General features: G+C 59.7%; 1 protein-coding gene across 2 annotated transcripts; it reads right to left on the bottom strand.

The window, feature by feature from the left end:
* Window positions 1–370: 370 nt before the first annotated feature.
* PLPP7 (phospholipid phosphatase 7 (inactive)) lies at window positions 371–16891 on the bottom strand. Of its 2 annotated transcripts, XM_044264661.1 has the most exons (3): window positions 16389–16891; window positions 3142–3502; window positions 371–426 (listed from the first exon to the last, which is right to left on the bottom strand). In XM_044264661.1, exons 1-3 carry the CDS (start codon window positions 16837–16839, stop codon window positions 417–419), a joined length of 822 nt encoding a protein of 273 aa, XP_044120596.1. In that variant the 5' UTR covers window positions 16840–16891; the 3' UTR covers window positions 371–416. The 2 variants fall into 2 exon arrangements, with proteins under 2 accessions (XP_044120596.1, XP_044120597.1); XM_044264662.1 differs by lacking the exon at window positions 371–426 and having other exon boundaries at window positions 2283–3502.
* Window positions 16892–18022: the final 1131 nt, after the last annotated feature.

Here is an 18022-nt window from a genome sequence, read left to right on the forward strand (position 1 = left end):
CTCCTCTCCCCTCTCCTGCTCTGCTTTCCCTCCCCTCCCTTCCTTTTCCCTCCCCTCCCCTCTCTCTTGTTCTTCCCCACCTACCCCTCCCCTCCCTTCCTCTCCCCAGAGTCAGTTGTAAATTGAAGGGTCAGCTCCACTTTCTGAGAGGTTAGGAAAGGAGATCTGAGGGTCAAAGAAAAAATCATGCCAGTGCTACACAGACTCTCAGAAACGCAGAAGAGGCCAGCATTACCCTGATGACCCCAGCAGACGCAGACAGAGCGAGGAAACAGCACCAACACCACCAACACTGGCAGTCAGAGAGGCAAAAATCCTTCACAAAATTTTTAGAATGTTTAGAAAAAGTATTGCGTCTTGACCCTTGGGGTTTGTCCCGGGTGTGCAGGGCTGGTGTACCATCCAGAAACCAGCGCTCAGAATTCACTGTAAACAGAAAGGGCAGTTATTGGCTGTGGTCACAGAAGGGCATTCAGGACACCCATGTGAGCACACGCACACACTGTCTCCCTGTTTCCGTCACTGGGAGCTAGGAGCTGTCCCCTAGCCCCCCCTGCCCGCCCACATCCCCCTGGGGACTCTCCAGGAGCAGTGGGGTGATGGCGGGTTCCCCAGGAATTGTACCCCACCCTTCTCCCTGCTCTGCCCTCGCGGGTCCCCTCGGAGGGGTCCATCCATGACATCTGGGTGGCATCCTTGAGCAGAGACCTGCCCGGCTTCCACAGCAAGGGCACCCCTGCATCATACACAACCTCCCAGGGACCGCTGTCATCCCCGTCTGACCGAGCAGTACACGGGGTCTCTGAGGGGGATGGCATCCCTGCCAGGAAGTGCTGGCATCGGCCTGAGCCTGGGTCCCTAGTACCCAGTGTTCCCAACCCTCCCAGGAGGTACCTCCCAGATGAGCCTTCCCAGGGGCCTTTCCTCGTAACCATTTATCAGGTCCTTGGCATCCCACGAGCCCCCTCTAAGCCTTAGGGGGGCTGCTGAGAACCCTCCATTCTTCAGAAACCCCTTCTCATCCTAAAGACTCCAGAGACCACTCCCCACCCTCTGCAGATGGGGCGCCAGAGGGCAGCAGCCCGTCCCCAGCCCAAAGCTGGAGCAGGGTCCACCGTGGATCGCACATTTCCAGGGCGGGGGCGAGGCGGGGAGGAAGACACCCTCACCCCTTCTGCTCGGCGTCTCATAAACTCAGCACCTGGGAGCATCTGGGGAAACGAGCAGAATGTATTTAAAGACTCCAGAAGTAGCCAACGGCCTGGACTGGAAGCTGGGGCTTTTCGCCGTGGTGGCCCGGCCGGTTGGGTGCCCCAGTACTCCTCCAGGGGAATGACAAGGTGCAGATGTCCTGGCCCCCTCCAGCAGGGCAGGGAGCCCTGGAGGCTCAAAAGAGAAGCCGGGGGTCTTGGGGGAGTGGGCAGGTACCCGTCTGCGGGGGCCATGGCCCAGCTGGGTGTGGGGGGAGCCACAGCCATCCAGCATGTGAGGACTTGGGTTCCCTGCAGCAGGAGGGGCGGGCGGTCAGCCCGGAGGGCCAGCCCGGTGGCGCACTCTGGGTCCGGAGACCCCTCCCCCTCCATCACGGGCAGCTGGTGGGCTGCAGCGTGTCGCCCCCTGCAACCTTGGGCAAGTCACCCACCCTCTCTGAGCCTCTTTTTTCTCGTGCACACAATGGGCACGTCAACGGCCCCACTCAGACGGGTCGAGCTGTTACACACTAAGCGCTTGTTCCGGGAACCCCGAGCCCCGACCCCAGCCTGACGGTCTCCCCCCTACCCTGCAGTCTGGGCTCAGCCATGGGGGGCTCACTCTCCTCTGTGACAGGCACAGCCTCCTTGCCCTCTCCTCCCCCTGCCCCAAACACTCCCCCCACCCCCCACCCGCACTTCCTGGCTGGCCCCTGGCCTGAGCTCCCTGGACGCCCCTCATCATGGCTCTCCTTGGGCTCGCCCGCGCTGGCCTGATGGCTTGTCCCCTGGCTCAGGGGCCGGGAGCCAGGGACACTTGAGACTAGAGAAGGAGAGGGCCTAAGGCCCCCAGGGGAGACCCTGACAGCAGCATCTTGGGGACTTCCCAAACGTCACGACTCAGGCCCTGGAACCCCAGACAATGACCTCAGGGAGAATGACCCACCAGCCTGGGAAAGCTCAGGAGCCCCTTGCCCCCTGACCACTTGACACCCTGGCCCGTCCGGGGCTGGTGAAATCCCACCCTTGGATGTCAACACAGACTGTCCTGCCCGGGAACACGCGTCGCGCGAGAGAGCACGGGAGAGGGTCTGCGGCAAGTCCTCTGTATTGTCACATGAAACGCACAGCCAGAACGGGGACTTGGAAAACGACCTATCAGGTCACATGGAGTCCGGCCCCTGAGGGCCAAAGCGGCACCGATGCCCGTGGCCGGGGGCTCTCCGTAGGTGGCACGCGACACCGGGCCTTCCTGGGTGCTGGGAGGGGCCCACTTGTGCCTTGGGCCCCCCGGCTCCCGGGCAGCATCCCCCAAAACGTGCTTGAGGAGACGGCAGATCTTTGGGGGTTCATAGCTGTTCCTCGAGAAAAGGGGTCTGTGGTCAAGTAAGTTGAGGAAACATGGAGTTCAACGGGGTCTGACAGGAAGCCTTTCTACAGGACTTGTCAGAGCCTTTATGACAACAACGGCTCTCGTGAACGGCCAGCATCAGGGGCCAGAGTATGCAGCATTCCCCAAGATTATTTGACCACAAAACCCTTTCTTCTTCCCAAAGCGTCTTGCAGGCCGGCATCCGGCAGGGTGCCCTTCCGGAAGGGCTGCCCTAAGCTAGTGGTGACCGTTAATGGCAGTGGCACCAGTGTTGGGCGGCGGCTGGGGGTATCTTGCCAGGCATTGTGCTGTGGCACCGGGGGTGCGGCCAAGCACTCAGAGTCACGACGATAGCGACAGGACAACGCTCGGCCCGGCTCCTGCCACCCTGGTTCTCGCCTCCCGTCTGCAGGGCGAAAGCCACGCATGGCTCTCCCAGGGGCCCCTGGCCCGCCTTGGGAGGACGCTCACAGTCCAAGTGCAGGAGCAGGGGGACAGACACTTGGCCCCATGGGCCCCGCAGCTGCTGCCTCCTCTCCCAGGCCACCCCGGGTCCCGGAGCCACGGGCGGTGGCTCACCAGGCAGAGATGAGCATCTGGCAGGTGTTGGAGGACATCCAGACCAGCTCCACCAGGCGGAACTGGAAGTAGCCAATGATGAAGCCCGAGATGACGTCGGTGATGTGGTGGCGGCCGATCATCACACGCGACAGGCCCACGCAGAAGGCCCAGAGCACCAGCAGGACCCGCAGGGGCACCGCCAGCACCAGGTGGCTGAGGAAGAACTTGGACACCATGGCCGCACGGCTGGCATGCCCAGCGGGGAAGGCGTAGATGTCCATGGTGAGGTAGTCCAGGAGGCTGGGGCTCGTCTCGAACGGGCCACGTCTCCTGATGAGCTTCTGGACACCAGCCACCGTCATGATGTCCAGGAGCAGAGCTGTGGGCGAGAGAGAGAGAGAGAGAGGCCCACAGGATGCTCAGTGTCCCCTCATAGCTCCGCACCCCACCCCGATTTGCTTTCTTCCTCCCAGCCACACTCACCCCTGAGCATGTTTCCACCGCAGGGCCTTTGCTTGTGCTGCTCCCTCCACCTGAACACCCTCTCCTGGGCTATCCACTGGCTCATGCCTTCTCGACCGCCTGTTTACCAAAGCCCTGGCCCTCTCTACCCCGCCCGGACTTTGTCCTTACAGCATTTCTCAGCCCGGACACATCACACACTTCTTAGTATTTATCTTGTCTCTCTTCCCTGATGCCCTGGGGACTCCGAGAGGGTCCGGACCCAATGTGCTTACTGTGCTCAGGCAAGGTGCTGCATGAGAGAGCAAGTCTTTGGGGGCATCGGTGGCATCGGTGGCCCCTGCGGGCCCCTTGGAGGGCCTGACCCACCGCCCTGGCTGGTGATGGTTCTCAAAGGACCTCACTGGGGTCCCTGCCATGTGGAGAGCAGCACATGACCATCCCTGGTTTTTTATTGTTTATTTATTTTTTTAAAAAGATTTTATTTATTTGAGAGAGAGCAAGCAAGCACGAGTCGGGGGGGAAGGGGGAGAGGGAGAGGGAGAAGAAGCAGGTTCCGTGCTGAGCAGAAAGCCTGACGCAGGGCTTGATCCCAGGACCCTGGGATGATGGCTTGAGCCGAAGGCAGATGCTTAGCCACTGAACCACTCAGGTGCCCCCCCCCCACAAACCCTGTTCTTTAAAAGTTAAGGTGAAATTCATGTCACTTACAACGAACCATTTTTAAGCGCACCCAGCGGCATTTAGTACATTTACAGGGCTGGGGAAGCATCTCCCCCCACCCAGTTCCAAAACACTCTGATCACCCTGACAGAGGGTCCCAGACCCAGTGAGCCACCAGCCCCTGTCTCCCTCCCCACAGCCCTGGCCGCCATTCATCTGCTTTCTGTCTCGATGGAGCTTCCACACACAGGGAATCACCCCACGGCCCCTCGGCCATCCTGCCCCTGCCGGCATCTCCGCCCGTTCCTCATTCCTAAGGCTGAATGATACCCCCGTCTAGAGGTACCCCTGCTCGTGTCTCCGTCCGTCTGTCCGCGGACATCTGGGAGGCCGGCACCTCCTGGGGCTATTCCAAATGTTTGGGTACGCGTCTGTGTTGGCGCCTGTCTCCAGTTCTGTGGGCACACAGGTACGGGTGCAGTCACTGCGTCCCATGGTGGCCGGACGTGTTCCCTGGGGGGGACCCTCACCTCCGCAGCAGCCAAACGCATCGTCCCCATGTTACGGAGGACAAGACAAAACCTTGGAGATGGGAGCGTTCATCTCTGCGCTCCTCCTTTCCAGAGGGTTCTGCCCTTTCCCTTCCCCACTGACTTAATTCTCCCTCATCCTTCAGGCCTTGGCAGGAATGTCACCTCCTTAGGGAGGCCTTCCCAGACCTCCAGAACTCCGGGTCAGGCCCCGAACGGCGCGTTCCCAGCACACCATGTTTCTCCTTTTCGTCACTCACCCAGCTGCAGCCAAGGAACCTTCTGGCGGGGGAGACGCTCGGCATTGACCCCATCCCTCCATGGAGGTGGTGGCCGAGGCCACCTTGTTCACAGGTCTGTGCCCGGGGCCAGGCACGGAATGGCAGTCTCTAGATGTTCGTGGAGTCACTGCCTGGGGTGAATGGCCGGAGGGGTGAGGTCTTCTCCCATTTGGGAGCACAGGGGAGACCTGGGTCTCCATGCGTCCTGCCTCCCCCCACCCACTCTGTGCTGTGTGGCCTTGGAAGGTGCACTCTGTCTCTTTGTGCTGTTAGCGGAAGGCACAGTGACAAGGCTCCTGTTCCACCCAGTGATCACAGTGGCATCCAGACAGCTAACGGGCTGGCAGGGGTGGGGGGCGTATGTGAAATCTCTGCAGAAACCATCCCCGCCCTTACAGAGGCCCTTGGAGACCCTTAGAGGTCACAACACCTGGAAACCCTTCTCCAGGTGACAGAGGAGACTGGGCATCTCGGTATGGTGGCCAACCTCACAAGTGTCACAGAGACTGAAGTTTGCGTCCCAGCCCGGGAGCCTCCTCTTGTGCGACCTTGGACAAGTCACGCACCTTTCCTCACCAGGGAGATGAGATCACAGACACCTACCTCCTGGAGGGGGTCAGGCACAGGGGACCAGCCATCTCAAGTGTGTTTGGGACAGAGGGATTTCCTGGGACACAAGACCTTCAGAGCTCAAACAGGGACACCCCAGAGAACTGAGGTGAGTCGGTCCCCCCGACATGCCTGGCTCAGCATGGGTTGTCACTATTTGATAATTCACGGCGGCCTGGTGCTGGGAGCTTTTCTGGAAACTGCAGGGGCTTTCCAAACGGTTGGCTTACAACCGCTCTTGCTCAGACATGGAGAAAAATCCAACCAGCTTTTGAAGAAAAAAAAAAAAGATGCAGGAGGTAGTCACTGCCGCAAATTTGCAAATTAGGAAATGAGTAAAATTTTAAATCACCTGTAATCCCACCGTTCCAGGCTTTATCCGTCTACGGAGCATAGACTTAATATCATCGGCAACGCGCTCTGCACACGGGTCTGTACCTGCTTGGGAAAATCTGGCCGCACCCCTGCCCTACCCCTTGCTGCCACAGCTGTGGGAGATGAAGCCCAGGGGGTATTTATTTGAAGGTACCAGCAAGAGACTTCAGGCTGCTCCCAAATTAACCCTGAATTCCCTGGTTAGTGCGGGACTTCTTGGCCTTCCTGGTTACCTGCCCCACCCACCCCCACCCCACCCCTCAGGGCTGCTGCCTGCTGTCCCGTCTCTGGGTTTGGGATCTGAACCCCTGGACTCTCCCGGGCCTTCCCCTCTCCATAGCTGATGTCTGCCCACCTTGGGAGGTGCCTGGCCAGCAAGGGAGGACGGGAGCCAGAAGCAGTGGCTGGAGAAGCTGCTGGCCTGAGGGAGGACGAGCCACAGGGAGGGAGGGGACCCTGTTCTACAAGTGTCCTCCCCACATCTCCATGGCAACTGGAGCTGGCCAGCTGGGGACGTGTGTGCCCAGCCAGCCCACGGAGCCAGGTGGAGGCCAGGCCCCGGCTGGGAGCCAGCTGGAGCCTTTGGAAGGTCACAGTCCCAGCAGGAGAAGAGGGACGGGGGACTGCCAGATCCCCAGGGCAGGTGGGAGCTGAAGGGAGGCAGCTGACCCCTGAGGCTCTCAGCCGCGTGGAACAGCAGAAGCGGGAAGCCAGGCAGGAGGGGGGCAGTTCTTAGGGTGGGGGTTCCACTCGCGGCTTCCGGGATCATGGCTGGGGTCAAGTTCTTCCTGCATTAATTAAGGGCGAGTCCTTCACTTTTTGGGACCTCGACCTGCTCACCTGTAACAGGCTTGTCACAGGACACAGTGAGCTCAGTGGCCAAGAGGCGTCGATGGCATAGCTGCTGTTATCATCCCTCAGTCCCATCCGGCCTGACCTGGCGGCTAGCTAGCATCAAGCAGGTGCATCGGCAAAAGGGTTTCCTTCTGTGACGTCCCACAGAATGTACTTGGCCCTGGTTCTGTGACCTCCATCACCTGAAGGCAAGTCAGAGCGTCCAGGGCCTGGACTTCCCCGGTGCTGGGGGACAGTGGTCAGCCACAGCCCGGGCGTCAGGTGGGCTGCTAAAGTCTGGGGGGGTCTAATGTGGACCAGGATCAGGGCCTGAGATAGAGCTGCGAGGGCCACTAGCCACTGGAAGACACGGTCGTCCGTCCACCTGCTGACCAAGTTTCTCTGCCAAAAAACCAGGGCGCTTCAACTTGGCAAGTTGTTGCTGGTTGGAAATCTGCCTTCCCAGACAAGTGTGAGTCCTGGCAGAGGTTTCTGCGGCAGAAGGCGGGAGGGAGGGAGAGGGTTGGCACCTCTAGGCTGCCTAGTGGGTGCCCCGGCTCAGATTCAGTGGCTGAAGGCAGGGAGGGCTTGTGCCCCAGACTCCCCACAAGCCCCAGCTCTCCTCACGGGTGGTCAGGACCCACAGGCCACGAACTGAGCTAGACCCACGCCCCCTCATGCTGTAGCAGCAACAGAGCATTTCCCCGGAAAGCATGTACAAAGGCTCAGTATACGAACCAGATGACACAGGTGGCCCACTGGTGAAGCCGGGGGCGGGGGCTGGGCTCCGTGACCCACCCCTGCCCTCCCACAGAGGCCATGGGGGCTGCCTGTGCCCCATGATTTAAAAACCCTGCCTCTGGGCCTTTGGGAACCTGCTATTTTTGGCTGATTGCTTCTCTTGAGGCCATAATGAGGTAGAGAGGCCACCCCACTGTCCTGTGCCCCTCAGAGACCACTGAGCCATCTTAAGCCTTGTTCATTCATTCACTTGACTTCCAGTTCTCGGGTAGGTCAGGCAGGCCCAGGCCTGGGGCTGGAGAACCAGGCTGGCAGAATGCCATCAGCCGAGGTGGTATGTGGGCAGCAAGCACCTGACAGAGAGTTCCTTTACAGGTGCAAAGGGCCGGGGGTCTCCCCCTCACCATGTGGCAGCTGTCCTGTCCTGGGCTGTGGCTCAGAAGTTGAATGGCCTGCCCCGGGCCTCCCACTCCTCAGCCCTGCTCCTGCTGTCCCAACAGGCCGGCCCTCCCCTCCTCCAGCACGGTGGCCGGCGCTCCCTGGGACCGTGATTCTGACACTGTCAGCGCATAATCTAGGGCCCAGAAATAGACGCAGATGGCGCCATCACTCAGGGCTCCGTGAATTCCGCTCACACGGCACTGTCAAGTTCCCTGACCTACATTCCTCCTGGAGTTGGAGGCCAGGGGGCCCCTTGGGGAACGTCCGCCTGGCAGGACGCTTGGGGGCAAGGGGCAGGAGAGTAGCCGAAGCCCGCTGACCCCCGACAGCTAACCTGAGCGGGTGTCCTCCTCCCCGGCCTCCACTCCCCGCCGTCAGCCAGGGCACGCAGCTGGGCTCCAGAATCAGACGCCAGCTTTAAGGGCAGCTGCTTGCGAGCGGCGTGACCTGGGCACGTCCCTCTGTCTGAGCCTCCCTCCCCTCACTGACAAAATCCTGGAGGCTGCCCGGAGGGCTGCTTGTCGGAAGCGCTTCACAGACGGTCCCTGGGACAGGGTCTGGCCTCCCTCACTGGCCCTCATGGCCATCCTGGTGGCCATCTCCAAGCTCAGATCCTCTCAGCAAGCAGGACTTTGAGGGGCCTGGACCCCCAGGGGGGAAGCCCGGCCATTCCCCAGGCCCTGCTGCCCCGGCGGCCTCTGGGCCTCAGAGTAGGACGAGATCCTGCTCCGGTGCCCTCTGTCCTGCTTCGGTGCCCTCTGTCCCCCTCCCACCCCAGAGACCCTGGGGGCCTGTGCTGTCCAAGGAACCAGAGGGTTGCAGGGGTGCAGGGGTGAGGCAGGAACCAGAACTGTCTTAGAAAAGCACAGCTATGGATTGGGGGGCAGATTTGGAATTGGCTGTTCCTCAGGTCTCCTGACTGCCGGTGGCTGGCCGCTTCTGTGTGTGTCTGTCTGTCTGTATGTCTCTGTCTGTCTGCCTGGAGGCAGGGGAATGGCTGGGCTGACCTCTTGTGGTCCCCCTGTGGGGCGGTTACTGCTTTTCAGCCTCAGGGAATCCGGCTGGGGCCATAAGGGGGCTCCCTGTTGGCGGTTGAGGGGACAGGTTGGGGGGCTATGGCTCTCACCGGCTGAGGCTGGGGGGTGGTGTCCCAGCTCTTCTGGGGTGGGGGTCGGCCCCCCCATCCCCCATTCCAGCTCCTTTAGGAGTGGGGGGGACCAGCCCGCAGTGCCGTGGGGCGGTGAAAACGGGCCTAACCTTTCTGAAGGGCATTCGGTCTCGGACTTAGAAGCCTTTGTAACACGTCTGCCTTGACTCAGCTCTCCTGCCTGCAGGAATACCTCCTCGGGAAATAATTAGGGATGTGCACCGTGATTCACGGTCAAGGATGGCCACTGCAGCACTCTTCGTAACACTGAAAACCGCACCGTGCCCTTGAGTAGGAGAAGGATGGGATGCACCGCGCTCGAGTCTAGACAATGGTGCTCTCGGAGGCCACGGCCAGTGACCAGGAGGGTGTGTATTTATAGCCTCCGAGGGGGCGCAGCGGGGCTTTTTGTCAAGCGGGGAAGGACAAGCAGGATTCACGCAGGACGCCGTCCTTCTGAACTAAGATGCGAGCACGTTTATATGCAGAGAAAAGAAGTCTGGACGGCACTGTGCTGAACGGTAATGGTGCTTCTCTCTAGGTTGGAAGATGAGGGTGATTTTCATGGTCTTTTTGTAATTCTGCATTTAAATTTTTTCCTTACCACAAACAGGCATTACTTGGGCACATTTTTTTTAAAAAAGATTTTATTTATTTATTTGACACAGAGAGAGAGGGATCACAAGTAGGCAGAGAGGCAGGCAGAGAGAGGGGGGAAGCAGGCTCCCTGCTGAGCAGAGAGCCCAATGCAGGACTTGATCCCAGGACCCCGAGATCATGACCTGAGCCAAAGGCAGAGGCTTCACCCACTGAGACACCCAGGCGCCCCAACTTGGGCACATTTTTTTAAAAGTTTTTTTTTTTTTTCCCAGGACCGTCTGGGTGCTGCCGTCAGGTATGCATCCAACTCTTGGTTTTGGCTCAGGTCATGATCTCAGGGGCATGAGGTCGAGCCCCATGTTGGGCTCTGTGCTGGATGTGGAGCCTGCCTGAGTTTCTCTCTCTCCCTCTCCCTCTGCCTGCTCTCTCTCTCTTTCAAATAAATCAATCTTGGTGTGTGTGGTTTTTCTTTTTTCTTTTTTTTAAGATTTGTTTATTTATTTGAGACAGAGACCAGGGAGCAGAGCGAGAAAGAGAGAGTGCCCAAGAAGGGGGAGAGGCGAAGAGAGAGAGAATCCGAAGCAGACTCCCCCTAGGCATGGAGCCTGATGTGGGGCTCGATCCCAGGACTCCGAGATCCTGACCTGAGCCGACATCAAGAGTCAGATGCTTAACCCACGGAGCCACCCAGGCGCCCTTCAAATAAATAAATTTTTTAAAAAAAGTTATTTTTATAAAAGGACAAATACTCTATGACTGCACTTTTACGGGGTCCCTAGGATAGACAGACTCAGAGAGACAGAAAGAAGGTGGTGGTTCCCCAGAGCTGGGGGAAGGGTGAGGACATTCTGCCAAGGGAAGTACGTGAATGAGAAGTTTCTGACTCTCGGGAATGAAGTTTCGCTTCAGGAAGATGGCAAAGTCCTGGAGGTGGACGGAGGGTGATGGGTGCACACAACGGGAATGCCTAAATGCTGCTGAATTTTAGCACGGGAATGTGGCTCAAACAGTAAATTTTATGTTATGCGTATTTCAGCACGTGCACACAAAACTCTTGAAAAAACTAGCGCACGGTTCCGGCAGGATGCAGCTCTCAGGGAGGGGCGCAGGGAGCAGAGCGGCCAGGTTGGGGGTTCCCGAGAGGAGGCGAGAACCTTCCAGCCTCTCAGCACTGGGACCTCCGCTCTGCTGGCCTGAGTAGTGCGTGTGTGCGTGTGTGTTTGTGTGTGCACATGCCGCCACCTCTCCTGACCTGGGCAGCCCCTGACGTCAGCCACAGCCGCACCTCCGGCCCCAGGCACCCGGGCGGCCGACACGGGGGCGCCGGCCTGTCTATCTGCCCTGGCCTGAGCGGTCCGAGCATGTAACTTGGCAGGTTTCCATTGCTCAACTGAAGAATCCAGACGCTAATGCCGGCTCTGTCTATCTCTGAAAACCATCGAGGTACAAGGAAATCAAGACCACGGGCACTGGAATCTGACAGCAACATCTATTCACTCAATGGAGCGCCAGGCAGTGTAGACATGAGCCTGTCCAACTATACGTGGCCACAAGGGCAGCCATCAGGATGATGCCTCGGCAGGGGATACCTGAAGGCCCCCAGAAGGACTGAGGTCTCCCACTGAGACATGACGAGTAAAGCAGGGGTGGGGGAAGCAGGGGCACCGCTCTCTCCCTGCAGAGCTGGCAGGGAAGGCTGGGGACAGCCTAGGTCGCCATCAGTTAGGGACAGGTTCTGTATCTCGGGGACAGTTATCACCATGCCACCCCTGACAGCAGGACCTGGTGGGCGGTGAGGGAGAGCTGACACCATAGATTAGACAGAAGGTCTGCATGGGGGGGCTGGGGGGGCATAGGGGCGCTGCGAGGCCGAGGACCAGGTCTGGTTTCTGAACCTTCAAGCTTGAGATAAAGGGACGTGGGGCTGAGACCATGATCCCCAAGGGCACGTTCACGGCCCAGCAGGTCCTTTGCTGCCCATGAGAAGGAGGCCACGCCAGGCAAAACACCCCAGAAGGTCATTTGAGAAACAGATGCTGTGTTAGCATGTGCAGAGTTAGGGGGCCCCGCGGCGGGGGGCCCATGGAGCGAATGTCATTCCTGGGGAGGGGGTTTAAGGGAGACACTCGCTTTCTTTATCATCTGCCCCGTGGAATGTTTGAATTTTCCTTACTGTAAGGACGGATATGAAAAGGTGCTCGCTATCACTAATCATTAAGGAAAAGCAACGCAAAACCATGGGCTACCACCTGTCACACTCACTGGGATGGTTACTGTCAAAGCCCAGGGAACGGCAGGTGTCGGCGGGAACATGCAGAAATCACAGCCCCTGTGCCTCGCCAGTAGGAATGGAAAATGGGGCGGCGGCCGTGGGCCATAGTACGGGGGCTCCTCGAAAAATTATACACAGAATTACCATTTGAAGCCACCAATTCCGCTCTGAGAATTTATCCCAAAGCCCTGAAAGCAGGGCCTTGAACAGACATACGCACCCCCATGTTCCCAGCAGCCCTACTCCCAGTCGCCCAAAGGCAGGAGCAGCCCGAGTGCCCACTGCTGGATGCCGGGTGGACACGGTGTGGTCGGTCCACCCACACAATGGAACGTTATTCAGCCTTAAAGAGGAAGGAAATCCTGCCACCTGCTACTGCATGCAGGAACCGGGGGGACATTAGGGAAGGACAGAAGGACAAACACCTTATGATTCCACTTTTACGAGGTCCCTAGAGAAGTCAAGTTCATAGAGACAGGAAGTGGAACGGTGGGCACCAAGGGCTGGGGGAGGGGGAAACAGGGAGTTCGTCTTTACTAGGGGTTGAGTTCGGTTTGGAAAGGTGGAAAGTTCTGGAGATGGACGTGGTCATGGTTGCATTCCTTGGGGAACGTTTCTAATGCTTGGGACGTGTGGATTTAAAAAGTGGTCAACATGGTAGGTTTTGGATCATGACTTTTGGATCATTTTCTATTTTTTCACAATAGAAAATGATACAGAGGGGGCGCCTGAGTGGCACCGTCGGTTAAGCGTCTGCCTTCAGCTCATGTCATGATCCTGGGCTCCTGGAATCGATCCCTGCATGGGGGTCCCTGCTAGGCGAGGGGTCTAGCTTCTCCCTCTCCCTCTGCCCCTACCCCTGTCTGTGCTCTCTCTCTTGTTCTTTCAAATAAGTGAAAAATCTAAAAAGTGATACAGAACAAGAAGAATGCATAGTTTTCACAATCAGGAAAATCTCAGTAAAGACGTCACAGCCACAAGACATGGGAGCCATTGTCCACCAAGGACCAGCCCACAAAGAAACAGGGATGGGCCTAGGTCACCTGTCACACGGCTCCCTTTGCGCTCATCAAGCCGAGGGCAGCAGGGGAGGGACAAAGGAGGGGACGGGGCACCTCATAGAATCTGGAGCCCGCAGGGGACCCGGAACTGCTTAGACACGAGGGATGGTGAGGACGGTGATCACCACAGGGGCAGGGGCGTCGACGGGCGTTGGGACGCGCCAAGCTTCTTACGTGTTCTTTGGTGCAGTGTCCCAGACGCCCGTTTGACAGATGAGGGAAATGAAGCTCAGAGAGGCAAAGTCACTCATCTGAGTCTGCACAGCAGGCCTAGGGTTTGCACCCAGGTCCGGCTGACTCTGGAGACCAAGGTTTGCTCAGGTCTCTTCTGGCTTTTTCTCCAGTCTGAGCAGCATGCCCTCGGGGAGGGAACGGGACAGGGGGCTGCGCAGAGGACTTCCTCCTGGCCCAGCTGGGACTCCTCCCAGGCCCCGGGGCTAGAGCTCCCATTTCCCAAGGCCCCTGAGTTTTCTGCTCTGGGGTCACAGGGGGCCCAGGTCCCAACTGTACAGGTGGGGCCTCCACTCCAGGGCACTGGGTGGTACCGGATCCCCACTGGGGAGCCTTGTGCCAAGGGCTTTCTCAGCTTCCCATAAGCCCTGGAGCCCCATGTACAGATCAGGAAACTGAGGCTCGGGGATGGGACCCCGCCTGACCAAGTTCACAGAAAGAGAAAGGGTCAGAGAAGGAGTGGACAGGGCCCAATCTGACCCTGGAACCTGTGCTCTAGGATTGAAGGCTGCTTCCGTGGCCCCCGAAGAATGCAGGATGGACAGAAGCCCGTGGTTTCTGTGCAGTGGGTGGGCTGCTCTCCCAGGCGGAGGACGGTGCCAGCAGCCCCCTAGGCAAGCTGGGCTGGAGCTGTGGGACTAGAACCCACCTCGGCTACTTGCTGGAGTTTCCTCCCACGGAACTGGAGGGCCCACAGAGCACTCTGCCTGCTTGGAGTGGCTGCTTTGTGCTAGGCCCTCATTTCTCCGTGGTCTAGGTAACTAAGAACATGAGCAAAGGGGTTGGGAGGTGGAAAATATCTCCCCAGACCCTTTGCTCCCTTACCACAGCCCTTCACCTCCTTGCTGCGTTCATGCTTCTGGAATGGACCGGGTGGTACCTCGACCTGCAGACGGACAGGGAGCGGGGAGGTGAGGGTCTGGCCGTCTGCGTATGTGGCTTTGGCTCCTGGGCCGAACACTAACACTTGCGTGGGGTGGGTGTGTCCCTTGACTCCTCTGAGCCTCAGTTAACTCCCCTGTAAAGTGGGTATATTAATATTTATCTTATTAAGTCATTAAACGTAGTTTTACATTATGATATACAAGACATTCATGGCACAGTATTTGGGCCACGATAAAGCGCGATAAACTCTTGTTCAAAAAGAGCGGCGTCTTGAATTTTGGCCTTCATCCTCAGAAGCCGACACCTTTGAGCTCCCGGCCGTGGGTTTTGCTGGAATGAGCCGGAAACTTCAGCTTCACAGGCTAGAGCTGCTCCCAGTTCTCACCCCTGCCCCATCTCTGACTAGCTGCACAGCCATGGGCCAGCCGCCTCCCTGTGCCTCAGTTTCCTCCTCTGTACCCGGAGAAGAATGACTGCCTCTCCCTCCCGGGCTGGGGGAGGGTTAGCAGCAATGGCACGCTTTATGCAATGCTGGGCACAAGTAAACGACAAACTCATTCCCACTACAGTGTCACCACCTCCAGCGTCATCCGGGGGGGGGGGACCCCTGGACGGTCTGGCGGGCAGGTTTGAGAGGGAGGCTCAAGGGCACCTTCTCACCCCTGTCCTTGGACACCAGACCACCTAACTCCCAACACAGCTTTCTTGAACTATGTTCTGTCTGGGGATGCAACAGCCCCGGGGAAACCCTGGGTCATGAGCCCCCCCGCCTGGCGCCTCAGCCACCTTGCTCTGCCCCCCACTCCCGAGCCCATGGCACTGCGCCTGGAAAGGGCACTGGCCTCGGTGTCAGGCAGCCCTGGTGCAGATCTCCAGCTCTGAAGCCTTGGCCAGGTTGTTTTATTTATAGGAACCTCAATTTCCTAATCTGTAAAGTGGGAGCGATAATAGCAGCAGTCACGCGGGTCTATTCCCGAGAAATCACAAGGAACGTAAGCAATTCCGAAGAACACGGAAACATTGCCGGTGCAGGAAGCACCCGTCCGAGTCCTCCCCACGTCCCACCCACAGAGCGTCCAGCCGCAGCCCCTCTGAGCCCCGGGCGGGCAGATACATGTTCTCCCCCCTTCCCCAAGGACCGCAGCTCTCAGCCGTCCAGCCTGCACCCCTTCTGGAGCTGTGTTCCCTCATCAGGGTTTGAGAGCCTGGGCCAGCCACCTGCCTGTGCCCAAAATGGTGGCTACACTGGGGGGATCGAGGTGACCCACATGGGCCAGCATGGAGGGTGGGAGCCAGGGCTCCCCAAGCACCTGCGGGAAGTGCAGGTGCCTGGAAGCCGGCTGGATGGGGGCCGGGTGTCACCTGTGACAGGTGGGGAGGGCTGGCCTTCCGCGGGGGTCCGTGTGGTGCTGGCACAGGGCAGCGCTCGACTGAACGACGCTGGCGGCAGAGACTCTATGGTGAGACACACCAGGGACCCGCTCCCCTGGCTGCCCCCCAGTGACCCACCCGGGGAAGCAGCAGGTGAGGACCCTAGGTGGCCACAAGTGGGCGGAGCCACGGGCTGGACCTCCAGCTCCCGCAGGGCCAGGCAGATGGCAGGGTCCCTGAGCCAAGCAGAGGGGACATCCGGGCAGCTCACAGATGTGGTCTGCCAGCAGCCTAGGAGCTCAAGGACCCCAACCCATGGGATGGGAGTTACCCAGCTCTAGGAAACCAGGAGCCCCCCTTCAGACTCCTGACCGCCTCCCTGGAGACCGCAGCCTCCAGTACCCCCTTCTCTCAAGTCGTCTCTGGGGCAGTGGTACACTCTGCTGAGAGCTGGGCCTTTCCCTGGAGGGCCCCACAAGGCCTCCACATCCTCAAGGCCCCCACGTTGGAGGGGTCCCCTGGTGGCAAATCCCTGGTTCTCTCTTTCCCAAACTGGAGGCTTGCCTGTTTCTGGGGCACCCTTCCTGCCTAACCTCATTAGATCATTCCAGTTGGTTTCTGAGGGCCTCACTCATCCTGGGCGGGCGGGATGGGGTGGGGTGGGCTCCCTCCTGGGGGGCCTGGTGGGGTGGGCGGCGGGCGGCGGGCTCCTCCGGGGGGGGGGGGACCGTGGGGTGGGCAGCGGGCGGCGGGCACACTCACCCAGAAGCAGGTTCATGAGCACCTCCTGGCCGGCCAGTGTGCTGCTCTTCACCAGGCAGAGGATGGTACCCCCGATCCAGGGGATGCCGTGGCCCGTGATGCCAATGAGCTTGACCATGGAGCGGGCGCTGGCCCAGGACGCGGCGCGGCCGGCGCACACCCCCAGCCGCTTGGACATGCAGATGTCGATGGCCAGCAGGGAGTTGAAGGCGATGCCCTTGAAGGAGGGGTTCAGCTGCATGCAGTCCTCCTCGGGCAGCTGCTGGGACTGGCGCCGCTCGCGGGCCCCATCGCCCGGGGGTGGGGGCTGTGCCGAGGGGCCCGGGGCCTTCCTGCCCGAGCTGCGGGGCTCCGGGGCCCCCTTGGGGGGCTGGTTCAGGGACAGGAACTCCGCCCGGTTGAGGACATTGTTGCGGTCCCGGGCCCGGGCGCGGCTCTGGGAGGCTGGCATGGTGCCGCTCACACGGCGAGGGCTGGTGCCGGCCCTGCTGCGAGGCCTGGTCCCCGAAGACAGGAGCTGCCCCGGGAGCCGCCGCCGCCCCCTGCCTCCCTGCCTTCCCCGCAGCAGCTGTTAAATACGGAGTGCGGGACTGCACATGGCTGTTTACCTCTGGCTGCCACCGGGCTCCGGGGGGACGTCAGCGCCCGCTGGGCAGCCAATGAGCCCACCGATGCGGCCGGCGCCAATGGAGCCGCCGGGGAGGCTGACGCGTGCACAGCTGCGGCCGGGCTGCCTCAGGCCTGGGCTATTTAAATCTTCCAATGGCTCACTCCCCGGGACCGGGGACTCTGGGAAATGTAGTCCCTGCTGCTCCAGCCTCACCAGGGCCCCGGCCAGAAGCCCTGGTGTGGACCCTGGACCCACCCCTGTTTTTACCAGGTTCCCTCGGAGCGGGGCAGACTCCTGTGCGCCAGGCCTGCCTGCCCCCTGGGCCCGGGCACGCAGACCTGGTCCCGTGGACGGGACAGCGGAGTCGGGTCAAAGACCTGACCGGGCACCAGACGGAGTGAAAGACGTCACTGCCAGCATCATCTTGGGGCCGTTGGGGCCAGGCCGAGCCCCTCCCCTCTGTGACAGCATTTCATTAAGCTGGCAGCCTGGGGTTTTATTTTTACTTTTTAATCAGTCTTGAATTTGGCCTCCCTGCATCGGAGTCCCATCAAACGGCAATCTGTTAAGATTTGGTTTCCACTAGAGGGAGAGCTAATTGATGGGTTAGTAAGGGATCTGTCCCTTGGAGGCTGTCTCCGCTGCTCGGAGTTTTGCAGAGGACGGGGCACTCCAGCGGCTCAGGCAGGCCCTTGGTCACCGGACACCTGGCACGTGCAGCGAATGAAACGTCCGTCCCTGTCCCTGGGAAGCTCAGTTCCTTGGGGATTAAACAAGCCACACGTAAATGATTGGAGGTGTAGTGATGTAGGGTAGGATCACAGAACCGTGGCCCTGGGTTTGGCTTGGGAATCATGGGGGGCTTCCCCAGGAAGGAAGAGCAGGCGGGAGGTCCCAGGCAGGGGAGAGCCTCCCCCACAGGAGGCCCAGGAGGCCCAGGAGGCCCGTGTGGCTGGGACATAGTTCAGAAGGGCGAGAGAGGCTGAGATCCCAAAGAGGGCAGACCCAAGGGCCCAGCTGAGGA

This window comes from Neovison vison, chromosome 9 (genome assembly GCF_020171115.1).
Source record: "Neovison vison isolate M4711 chromosome 9, ASM_NN_V1, whole genome shotgun sequence".
Classification (NCBI taxonomy): domain Eukaryota; kingdom Metazoa; phylum Chordata; class Mammalia; order Carnivora; family Mustelidae; genus Neogale; species Neogale vison.

Coding starts and splice junctions, on each gene's coding strand:
- PLPP7 (XM_044264661.1), bottom strand. CDS start 16,839: ATGCCAGCCTCCCAGAGCCGCGCCCGGGCCCGGGACCGCAACAATGTC. Junction 3,503..16,388: donor GCTCATGAACCTGCTTCTGG/GTGAGTGTGCCC, acceptor TCTCGCCCACAG/CTCTGCTCCTGGACATCATG.